Source organism: Pollicipes pollicipes, unplaced genomic scaffold (assembly GCF_011947565.3).
Source record: "Pollicipes pollicipes isolate AB1234 unplaced genomic scaffold, Ppol_2.1 Scaffold_4002;HRSCAF=4701_pilon_pilon_pilon, whole genome shotgun sequence".
NCBI lineage: Eukaryota > Metazoa > Arthropoda > Thecostraca > Pollicipedomorpha > Pollicipedidae > Pollicipes > Pollicipes pollicipes.
The window spans coordinates 28,697,415-28,709,948 of NW_023596420.1; the positions used below are offsets into that span (position 1 = coordinate 28,697,415).

Here is a 12,534-nt window from a genome sequence, read left to right on the forward strand (position 1 = left end):
GGCGCCTGGTGTATTTGACTGATTTTAACGTACTGATGATGTTTTACAACCTGCAACGAATCCACACAAACGAATTTGTTCCTGAGACCCCTATTGGCCGCGCGTGGTTTCACACGGCTCGGTTACCAGCACCCAGACACTTTTTGTCGCTGGTGTTAAATTTTGCCAGGAAGGTGTTGGTAAAGCCGCCTTTCTGCCCCTCCCCAAGCCTGCTAATGACATCTTCGCGTGATCTTCTCGTAACACTACTTGACCGACTCCTGCTTTTTGGCGAAGCTGGTCGCGCAGTAGTCCGTCCCGCGGCGCGGCTCTGGACAGCGTGCGCTCTGACCTGCGTGCCGGAATGAAGTCGTCGTCCGACTGGCCGCCGGTCCTGCCGTACCAGTAGTGTCGCTCCCACTCGGCGCTGAACTCCTGGCAGAGCGACTTTTCGTAGCTCAACAGCTCATCCGTCTGCCAGCGAGCCGCGCGAACACTGAGAGATGCTGACACGGGAAGACGGCTTTTCGGGCGTGAGGTGATGCTTGCAGTCCGCCAGAGGGTTTTTTTTTTGGTTGTCAGAGCACCCTGTTTCACGCTGACGATTTTTTCCGAACTTATTGCATTTCATTAATGATGCATATCATTAGCACCAAACGGGACTAAACGGCACGGGACGTGTCTTTTACCCGTTCTCTACTTTTTAAGCACTTCTCTTTTCCATTCCCATCAAACGGAAATTGCCGCATTCGACGGCACGGGAGGTAGGGTTCATTACGACTCACCTTGCTGGTTCTACGCCCGACGTACTAAAGAGTAATGCAAAATACGAGACAGCAAGTCATCTGCAGTTTTGCCTGTGCCATCTAACAGTCCCTTTTTTAGAATATTTAGATTGCTTTGCCATCTAAATAAGACCACGCCCTTCGCCTCTACTTAACTTTTGTACGCCTGCAGCGCAACTTCGATGCAACTCAAAGCATGTCACCACTTATTTTAAAGGGATAGTGCAGTCAACCGGAGCAATTCTATGGCCTCTCTTATGATTTAACTCTGATGACACTATAGTTAGAATATCGTGTGAGTACGGTGAGCTGGCAATGACATCAGTGAGCTCTGGAAAGTCTTTTTGCAATGCTTTTCGGCCGCCTCGAAGACTTTACGTGACGACTTAATGCATCTCAGCACTGAATCATTACACATGATGTCTGAAGCCTAATCTGGTGCAACGAAGTTCGACCTGATGCAGCCTTGAAGCCGAAAGAACCTAAGAAAAGTTACCAGCATTGACGAAGTTTACAACATGGTCATTTAGCATCGTCAGGAGGAGGTCATAAGGACAGGCACGCAGTGCGCATGGGACTAGGAATATTTCGTGGAGCGCTGATTTTCCCACTTCAGCCGTGAACAGCTTTGAGAGCGAAGTCATGAGTCGGTGGTCATATAAGGTGGGCAGCTGAACTTTTCCAATCAGATGCAAATATGCCAACAAAACAAGCTAGTCGAGGTTTCCCGACAAGGCACCAGCTGTTCCGTAAAATATCATGAACCCTTAAGCTTATCGGAAATGGGCTCAAAACCCACAGGTGCCGGTCGACGCCGTGCACCGTTGCACAAACGCATGCTCAGATACTTGACGCATGCAGTACTTTGGTTTCAAAGGATACTTTCCAGCTATCAACATGAAAACCGAAAATAAGCATCAGGTGACACGTGTCCTATGTATTGCCAGGAGTCATGTTAACGCGATGAGCTCAATATGTTAAATAATACGCTTCATTCTGACTTCTTCAGTGAGAGATAGCAATGTGAAGTTTGGCGCACCTAGCCCACGCTCAGCCCACTATTTGATTAGATTCAAATCAAGTATTCCATCGCATTCTGGAACACAATTTGGACAGTACGTAGCGGGCCGGCGCAAGAGTAGAGACCTACATCATAGCTCTTTTCAGGAGCAACTGGAACGGTGCAATCAAAACTGCCGGCTGTCGTCGGGGAGGCCAGGATACGCTGACCCGGTCGGCGGCCTGCTGAGCGGGCGCCCGGCCGCCCTGGGCCAGCCGCCCAGCGTCGCCGCCGAACCGCCGCCGAGTGATTTATGTTAAGTAATTATGGGCGTGGATGAAGTGACGGGAAACGGAGACGAATGATGCAAAATATTGAGCAGTTTGCATTCTATTGCCATGGGTCAAGCTTGTGCCGAATAGAAGAGGGCTTAATTTTGCTTGCGGTGGAAGGGATTTCATGTTCAGAATGATTGTGTGTGTTGGTGACTTTGTTTGGGTACAAATGATGGAGATAAAATAAATCGCAGTGTTTCGTGTTTGCATCGTGGTGGCCGCGGCCACCTAGCCACCGCTGGCCGAGCCCCCACTAGCGACCTTCGTCACGAGCCGGATCGTCTCCATGAAGGCAGTGTCCGGTGAATCTCACCAAAATCCCGCCAATCAGCCGTCGGCACGTTTGTGTGTCCACCATTGAGGGGTCCGTGCCATGACGGTCTGACCACATGCGTGCCATGGCAGAGATGATCTGGCGACGGGCTGCAGCAGGGGCACAGCCAGGATTCTCGTGAGGGGAGGGAGTGCCGAGCTCAGCGAAAGCTCGTTTTCCTATTTGTGTCAGGCACCTTCTATGGCGTATTGAGCAAGCCCGGTGCGGTCTGAAAACAATCATTGGTATCGCGCGCTTCGTGTTCGCAGGCGGCAAGGCTACTGCGCTCATGCAGTTCGTTGGTCCGCTGCTGCGCATGCGTGACTACTTGCGTCGCGCAAGCATGAGTTACCATGACCTGCCTTGGCCGCTGTTTGGTGCGAAGGGCGTGCTATGTATGAAACGTACGATTATGTATGGGATATGCAGGCTTTTGGTCGCCCGGGGCATGAAAAACGCTTTCGACGCTTCGCTGTCGGCTCACGCCTCCGCTTTTTTGGGAAGCCTTGCAGCACCACCTGCTGTTACACTAATTTGGGACCGTATTATCTGAGCGGTCCGAGCCAGCATTCCTACACCAGCTTCTTTAACGACACCGCGCTGTCGTTACTATATCCGTGCCAGTTTTCCACCCGGAGTGGGGCGCCAGTGGAGGTCATGTGTTTTCGGTTTGGGGTTTTGAGCGGAGCGAGCTATTCATCTGTCTCCAACGGTGTGCTAATGCCTATTCCCCAGCAGGCCTCCATTCACTCTATCGCCGCATGCAAGCTGCAAGAGCTCTGAGGTGAAGCCCAGCCCGCATGCCCTGTTAATGTTTGTCACCGTTTTCACCATCTGGGTGGCGGCAGTGCCGCTTTGCTGGAGGTGGCCGCCACGGCTGAGGATGACGTGCTCGGTGGTCCGCACGCTGAAGCTCCCGTTTCCCGATTTTAAACGTCAACTTACTCTACCAGGGCGTTTTTATTACGATTTAATGACCTGCCTAGCCTTTATGCTCGAAACTTGCCAGCAGATAACTACCTGGCTCTCTGGCAGCGAGAACTTTCCATCTTTTCCCTGCTCATAGGCAACGTGAAATAACATTGCTCATAGATAACAAAAGCCCAATGCCATAACAAATACGAAGAAATCGTGTTTTTCTCGGACCTATGGCTTGCGATTTATTCCCATGATGCTCTGTTATGGCTGTTTCAGTGCGTCGCGTTTATTGAAATCTGGCGGCCATTTTTGGTGTGGCTGTGACCACGTGCGCTGCAGAGGGGCTGCGGCGACCTGCGGGCTGAGAGGCGTCTGGCTCGGTCTGTGACATGACGCCGATACCAGAACTCCCCGAAGCGTTGGGCGTCACAGAAGTTTGGGAAAAGTCTTACTCGTGTTGAGAATTTTTGAATGCTTTGTAACTGAGCGTTTTTGTATGCACAACCTCTGCTGGGTTGTTTGCGCCCCGTTTGCAAAAATGTTGATTTCGGATGATGATAGTGAGCGACATACTCTTCACGATAAAATTGTGAGTGCGTTTTGATTACTGGTGTTTCTAAAACAGGACGTACGTCTCCTCGTTTTAGGGTCAAAAGTTAACATTGCGTGTTTTTTAGGATCCAGATGCATCAAGGCGCCATCGTTAGTCCGTGTAAAAATAAACCTTTTGAAACTGCAGCCCTTCAAAATGACTGCCGCGGATGCCTCGTTAGCAGCTACATCTTCATCCATCCTCATATGTCAGAGAACGAATTCCGAATGATATGTGTTTCCGACGTTCGCTCACGACAGCCAACTGACTTTCCACGAGATTGACTAAAGTCGTGCCCTGAGAGCGCACGACTTGTTCGACCTGACCTGTTCGACGGCGACCCCGGCCTAATGATGGCTTGGTGAAAAACTAATGATGTCAAGCGTCAAACCGCTCGAACAGCATTCAAGCTTAGAGCTTCACTGCCAGTCGTTTGAGATGCCAGATGGTCTCATTTGGCATTGGAAAAAACTGCTCCCGGCTTATCCTTTATTAGGAGGCCTAACTCTTGCTCAGTGTGCACATGCCCCCAAAAAACAGAAGAGTCTGAAGGGTTGCCCAGATCAGCTCTGTCATCGGCATGCAACGCGCTTTCATATAGAAGATGAAATGCCGATCTTATTCGTGCATAGTTGAAGAAGTAATCGAGCCTTGGTTAAACAATGGCAGACTCCGGCTCAGCGCACCACTGCGAGCCGTTTGAGCCACGACATGACCTACGGCAGATGGACCGTGTTATCACTCAGGGGCGTATTCAGATGGAGGGGGGGGGGGCAGGGGGAAGGGGACGAGTGCACGTGCCACGCGCATGCAGTGCGCTAAAATAGGATGTTCATCGGAACTTTTGGGCTGCTTCCACACCCATTGCGAAATCTTGCAAACGCCCTTCGGTTACCCGGGTGAACGGAAAAGAAACTTAGTGATCCCGATCAGTCTTTTGCCAAGAGCCGTGACTTCGCTACACAGGGGCGCAGCCAGATTTTTTTAGGGGGAGCAGGGTGGGAGGGTGGAGCTCAGTGAGAAAGAATCACGCTGGGTTTGGGCTTTCCGTCATCGCAAATGTATGGTAAAACAATGGAAAATGTTGGTAAAGGAGGAGGAGGTCAGCAAACACCCTCTCACTTCACCTTTGGCAGTGTCCATGCCAATATATGCGCACATACACCAAACATTAAGGGAATTACGTATGGCACCCCAAATTAGCTCCACTGACCGCCTGCGCAAGTGCTGGCAGTAGTCTCAGGTCACCACTTAAAGTAGTTTGATTATATTTTCCGTTTCCATCGTCATTATCAAATATTGATACAAAAGCAAAAGCATGTGCCGTTGTGTTCAACCAATACAATGCAACGTGTGTATCGTTTTTTGCTAATTTTAAAGCAGTCGCTCATATTGATCACTGTGCACTGATTTGCGCAGAGCAGACCAATGCAATTATATCGAATCCAATGCACGCATGGTCTGAAGCTCATTTCGGGATTAAATTATGTAGTTGAATTATAGCCCTGGACATAAATGCACCACACGCGACCACATTTCGGCGCTACCGTGGTGTTAAGCTCGTCATGATGCATCATGCCCATCGTTTTCTAATATTTTTGAACCTGCCACTTCTATTGCTGACGGTGAAATGGCTGAGCGGTGGCTGCACTGAAAACTGCTTTTGAGAAGTTACACTACAAGCTTTCTTAGAAGAGCGCGGCGCGCTCTACACCATGATACATTTTGCGCATAGTCTCATCTGAGACCAGTTTGTCCCTTGATGTAGTGGCAGATCCAGAGGGCGGCCACGAGGCCATGCCTCCTCCCGGGCTACGGGAGGGCAAAAAACCGGCCAAATCACTGCGGGTTTTCAACACAAAGCACAACAAAATGGACACATTCGGGTCTCCAAAGCGACCAGCAGGGCTCCAAACCAATATAAAACCCCATGAACGGACAAAAGAAGCTGATTGGGAGGGTCGTGGTTGGAGAAGTTTTGAAAGCTCATGCTCATGCTGTTCCTCGGTGCCCTAAATGTTCTCTTGCCGGGGCACTGTTGATGACTTAGGGTCCCTCCACGGGCGATTCCTGTTTGCTTGGAAAGCTGAGCTATACGCTGTTGCCTGGCCCTATATGCTAAGTTTCTAGGCGCTCTAGGTCGTCCAGGGGCGCCTTCACACCGGTCTTTGATCTTTCCTATTTGCTCAGAGGGTGCTGCGCTGTTGCTGGGAGCCCTATGAGTTAGCCTACCGATACACTCGTAATTTGCTCATGGGACCTCTTCATTGGTGTAGCGTCTGGCCCCATCTATTCATCTGATCGGGCACGTTCGATCGTTTGGCACTCTCTACATTGGATGGTGGGTACTTTCTATTTAATGGAGGGCCTACGCATTTGACGGGGTCCATATGCTACCCTGCTCGGGCGCGCTCGATCGCATGCTGGTCCTACACATCGTACTTCTACTTCTCATTTGGAGCTTCTAATTTGCCTGGAGGGCCCTACACTCCGGGCAGCGCCACGGATTTTGAGTTGGAGCGAGATTTTTCGGAGAAACTCCAGGATAAAGTGGGACCTCCTCACGGGCAGCCCTGTGCGCAGCGTCGTATTTAGGGGGGGGGGGGGGCACCGAGGAAACTTGCGCCCTTATCAAGCTGTTACAGGTATCATAGCATAGCGGTGTCGGTAGTTTAGAAAATCTAGAGTGGGGACATTTTAATTACCCAGCAAAGAGTATTGATAACCTACAACAGACTCTTCTACTCCAGAAAAAGGCCTCCGGATGCATGAAGGGTCCTCCTAATCCAGAACCCGATACTTACGGTTCACGACCGGGCCTCTAAAGCTAGCCAAGAGATCTCGTTATATAAAAAATGGGGCAGTCTGTTCAGAACTGCGGCCATATGCTGCATTAAAGAGGCCCCTGCTTTAGAAATAGGGCCTCCTGTTCCAGAAATGTGTTTCATGAATGTAAGGATGCCATCTAAGCCAAAATAGGGGTAGTAGTTTGTAATGGGGCCTCCAGAGCCATAAAAGAGGCCTACTTAACACAACAATGGAACTCCTGCTGCAGAGAATTGGCTACTTTTTTTAATCAAAGTGACATCAGGGCCCAGAAAACATGTATCTTGATGGAGCAGAGTCTCCTGAGCCCGATCTATATCTCTCTAGCCATTTATGAAACCATCCTTGATCTGCAGTGTGGTACTCCAGTTTGAGCTGTAATGCCATTAGTTGTGGAAAAAGGGGCCTACCAGAAGCATATTTTTTTCTTTTTTGGGGATGGGTGAGTGGGCAAAAACATGCTCTTGTCCCTGACATGTCGAGAGATATGATATGACGAGATATGGTAAAACAAGCTCACTCAAAGTATTGGTGTACTTTTAAGTGGAAAAGACTGCTTTAGACGGCACAATTCTCCGTTTAGTAAATGCGTTCCTCAATGCGTCATGGTTTGATTACGTCACTGTGCCTTGTACAACGTTGATTGAGAGCCAATTGACGGCTGTTATATCTGCTCGCGAACGCCAGATATGGACACCTCGACAATAATTTTTTATTGACCTTGATCGCCTCATGGCTTGTGGAATGGTAGGATTTCAATGACGTTTTTATGACGTCATGAATACCAAGACGACTTTGAAATACTCCCCCGATATACCTTTCCCCATTTTCGTTGGCGTGCAGCTCAGAAACTACAGGGGCTTAGGTCTCAGAAGAGCGGGAGTGTGAACGGCACCAAAAGGTCGTCGAGGTGGCTATTTCAGCTCAAAACCCCATATAACTGCGGAACACCCACTTTAAGATATCTGGGTTATCAGTGGCGGATCCAGAGGGGAGGGGGGGGGGAGTTATGGGCCACGACCCTCAAGTTGGGCGTCGAATGGGCCAATAGGCTCCAAAGGGGCCATCGCCGGCCGAAAAGACGCAATTTTTCCGCACAAAACTCCACAAAATGTAACATTCGGGCATCCAGGCGGCCAAGAACAGTCGCAAGCAAAAACTGAAAGGCTCATGAGCGGAAGAAAATGATTATTCCCTAACTGAGGGGGTGGTGGTTGGGGAAATGCTCAGGAAGGCTCATTATGCTGCCTGGAGGCCCTACGCTGTGGCTAGGGCTTCTGTATGTCTGCTGGTCGAGTTAGTTGGATTGGTAAGGAGCCTTCTATGTTGTCTTTGATTCCTTTGCATGACCTCGGAGCCCTCTACGCTGTTGTCGGGGCCCATATGCCAATTTGTCACCGCACTCTTGGTTGATTATGGGCGCTCCGCAGGTTCGTCTCACTCGCCCCGAAAAGTTCTTAAGTCTGTCGCCGGCTCCCCGTACGCTACCCTGCCGGAGTAGTACTCACGACTACTCAGCAGCCTTCACATCGGCCCCGGTTTTTTCCACTTACTCGAATGACCCTGCGCTGTTTCCGGGGCCCATATAAGTTAACGTTACGGAGGCATTCGATGCCCAGGGCCAGTCAGCTGGAATCGCTCTTGGTGGGGGCGAAAAACGGGATGTGAGTGAAAAATTTCATCGCAAAAAGACCGTACAGGACAGAAAAATTAAATTAAAAAATTGGGACATATGAGTCAGTGGGGATGCGTCAGCAAACAAAGACATACATTTCGAGTGGGCATGGACATAATATCGCAAAGCTGATAAAAAGGTCTCGTTTTTTCACATCTTAGGTCCTTACAATGAAACAGAACACATTAAAGAAAAGTTCATAACAGTGTGATGGCCACAAAAAACTACGTAACGCCAATGCCGCACTTCGCACTTGCCTTTCACAGGATTCTTAACACGAAGTAAAGCAATGAATTTCGACAACAAAAACACGAATAAGAAATTCAACGAGCATAAAGCATTCAAACAAAATGCCTTGTTTAAAATGCCAACTTATTGAAAAATGCCTTTGCTTTTTACCATGAAAGCAGCCTTACCAAGGCTAACATAAAGAAGAAGAAGTTTTACCTCATCTTATTCTGTCTAACCTATTTGTACCACAGCAGCATTTGTGAGTCCACCGGTTATTGCAAAATCTCTTCTGCTACTTACCATGGAAAGTAGCCAACTTAGCCTTACTTAGAGTAGCTCATATGTTGAACATTATTTCAACTCGACTCATCTATCTCTTGACAGCCTCGGTTGTGATAAAACACGATAAAGGTTATTTTTAACTGATTTTCAACCTGTGTTTTGGTTCAATCCATTTGTGTTTGCTTGTTGACACCAAAGTTGACAACACACAAATCAAAACCCAGGAGCCAAATGAAAGGACATGGCTATACATTCCTCGTTAGTCTCTGTCAAGGGCAGTAGTGGATACGTTCCACAAAGCAATCTCCCTTCTACAAATGTAACATAAGTTATAGATAGCACAAAAAAACAGTTTTGCTGCCTTCCTTTTGAGCATCAGAAAACGCATCAATTTAGGTTTGGCTATTTATATTTAGTGACTTAAAGTTTGAGATGTTCGCGTTACATTAAAAATGGAATGGCCTGGCTATTTGCTGAACAATGCTATCTAGCTCATATTGTAATTGCCGTGCAGTTTGAAGTATCTCGGTGGTAAAAATATAGTACATATCTGCAGGACAGTCGTTTTTCAGTCAGCAAACCATGCCAGCCTATAGATAACATCTCGTTAAAGCACACGTGAGGGACCCACTTTCACCAATTTTAGGCGAAAAACAACCACGAATATGGAACAAAGCAGCTTAATGGCATGTCTTGTGGCATCCTAATTTGCTTTATGAACAAAATTTGATGGATCCAAAACAGAAAATGGCCAACTTTGGTTACAAATGATCTGTTGAAAGTAGGTTAGGTTAGCAATTAGATGCCCCACAGCAGAATCTTACTGGCATTTTTAGAGGCAGGCTCCTTTCTGCCATCCCCCACCCCCCACCCCCCCCCCCCCCCCCCCCCCCCCCCCCCCCCCCCCCCCCCCCCCCCACCCCAATAAGAAGTCAGCTTCTTTGTCATGGTTTACTGACATACAGGTTCATCCAGCCTAACCACAAAATACAAATATCAATCATGCCCACCAGCCTAGAAGATTAGGATTGTAAAATAAATAAGAGGAGTTGTGCGCGACAAAAATAGTTTCTAAGGGCATAATTTCACTGCAAACACTTCTGTATTTGCCGCGCCGTATGTCCCAAAGCTCTGTGTGCAAGCATCATGTTACATGGTGAGGTAGTGAAACTGGAATGACTTAGATTTATCACTTTTCAGCCATGCTATGAAACAAAAAGCGGCCGACTAGGTTTTAACAAGGCAAAAATGACGGTAAAAATTAGTTCCGTGCTTCAAATCATTTCCTTCATTCCTTATGAATTGTACACTCTGTGTGCATATTAAACATGTTTGGGCGGTTGGCGAATTAATCCAATATCTGTATAAATATGTGCAAGGCTGCGGTTAGAACATGTTGCAGATTAATTGGTTAACATCTTAAGCCGTAGATGGCATCTTTCAAGATATCACAAAGGATGGAAAAATTAAATTGCATCACATTTGTATGAGACGAAGAAAAACAAAAGGAATGTAACAGATATAAGGACTTGGAGTTTTTGCTCAAATTTTGAAATCCACTAACTTGACTGTAAATCAGTTAAAATGAGCGGCCAAATGGTGTTATCCATGTTCGAGATTTCATTTATAAGGCATTTTCGAATTTTTCACTCCTACATTTTGGGAGTGGTAGAATTTAGTGGTAAAGTTTCTTCCGGTAAAAAATATGTCGGGTAAAATTCTCCCTCACGCTTTGCTCGTGTTTGTACTAGGCTTTGCTTTCGTGGTGTGCTGTTTGCGTAGTGTGACCCAAAAATTGGGGATCTGAGAAACCCTGCACCTGTATGCCAAAATGTCACACAGCTGTAGGTTGTGATGCATTTTGGAAGCAAACTTAACTTGATGTATGCAAGCGGCTGGAGTCGCTGGAGCACGCAGGCTTGAAGGCACTTGCCCTCGTGCCCTTAGGTGCCATTGCTCTTTGCACACATTGTCATGATTCAGATGTAGGTGAGGCAGGATATAGCCATTATGATGGTGATGATGAAGGTGAACCTGGCGTCCAGGTTCTGTAGAGCCTTGTTTAAGCTTGATGGTTTCAAATGAAATCGGTTTTGGATGCCATTTCAAAACCTATGAAAGGCAAATACGGTTTTGGCGTGTGTGATTGGACAATATCAGACAGAAGTAAGAAATTCACGTAAAATATGGAGAAAAGGAGTGCAAAATTTCTCCTCCTAAGGTCTTGCTTAACACCCAAAGTCGGCAATTCTAGGACACTGCCAGGGACCCTCAATATTGGTATAGGGTATTTTCCTCTCTCATCTCATTTGTGGAAGACTCTACACGCTTGTCGAGACCCTTTCCGTAAACCTTCCCGGGCGCGACACGTCAAATTTGCTCGGAGGACCCTACGCTGTCGTCGGGGCGGTATACGTTTACCCCTAGGACGCTCTCGATTGCTCAAAGATCAGGTGGGCGCAAAATGGCCCAGAAGTCGGCGCGCCCTAAGCCTCCGATCATCATCATGATCGCTCAAAGACATTAATTCATGTACACTGGACTTAAGTTCTTTCCATTTGCTCTGAGGGCCCCGCTCTCTGGCCGGGGCCCTCCATGTTCTCCTGACCGGGCACTCCTGGTGGTTCAGGACTTGGGTTTTCCCAATTTGTCGGAGGGCCCACGTTGCTGACGGCAACATAGATGTTAGTCGGCCGGCGCGCCGCTCTCCGGGGCCCTCCTTATAGGTCGTAGGCTCTTCTGATAAAGTTAGGAGGATCTTACTCTATTGCTTAACATTCCACGTGTGCTGGCGGGTGTCAGGATGTGTTCCCTGCCCGTTATATGGGTCAGACTCAATTATTTCATGCACACAAGTCCGACATCCACACGATGACGCCTTTCTTTGACGCCTTAGCCGCAGAGCAGCAGTAGGATACATTCCGATGAATTTTCAAGCCCATTTGTCCGAAACAATTTTACGCGTCACTGATGTCGTGTGTCATTTCTCTTTCTACTGAATTCGTAACACTCACACTTGTGTTTCACATGTTTTATCTGCGCCCAGCCGCGGTTGGGAAGTTGACTTCCCCGTCCCCGTTGACATCTACGGTTTTTCAAGTGCGGCTCAAAAATGAATGCTTGCAGCAACACCAAATTTTCAGGACCATTTTATCTGCTAATTTGGCATCCTTTGTTCAAATTTGAAACTAAAGTCTGCTGAGGTCAGTGATCTAGGTCAGGTCAAGGGAAATCAGTTTTTAACATTCTTTGACCATGCATAACGTTTTTATGCGATGATAACTATTGCTCAAACTTGCTATAGTAGTAGAGCATCATAAGACCTATATTTTGTGTATTTCAGATTTTTCAAAACAGGCTAGGTCAGTGGCCTGAGGTGAGATCGGCTTTTGTTATATTTCGTAAATCAGGTAAATTTGTACGTAGTTTTGTGCAGGCTTGTTGTTTCTATACGAGCAAAGAGTACCCAATCACGTGCGCAACCACCATATGATTTCAGAGAACATGGCATTGGCCTAGGTCGTGACCTACTTCTATGGGTGACGCCTGCAAAACACATCTCTAGCTCAAAATTGGTAGTTTTGTTAGATACTTTTGC

At 47.7% G+C, this 12,534-nt stretch overlaps 1 protein-coding gene across 1 annotated transcript in view; it reads right to left on the reverse strand.

Moving 5' to 3' along the window:
• Positions 1–12,534, reverse strand: part of LOC119094338 (cilia- and flagella-associated protein 70-like) — a 30,790-nt gene that overhangs the window by 6,163 nt on the left and 12,093 nt on the right. The window contains exon 3 of the mRNA XM_037217405.1: positions 332–475. Coding sequence (XP_037073300.1) covers positions 332–475 — 144 coding nt within the window. The remainder of the gene's footprint in view (positions 1–331; positions 476–12,534) is intronic.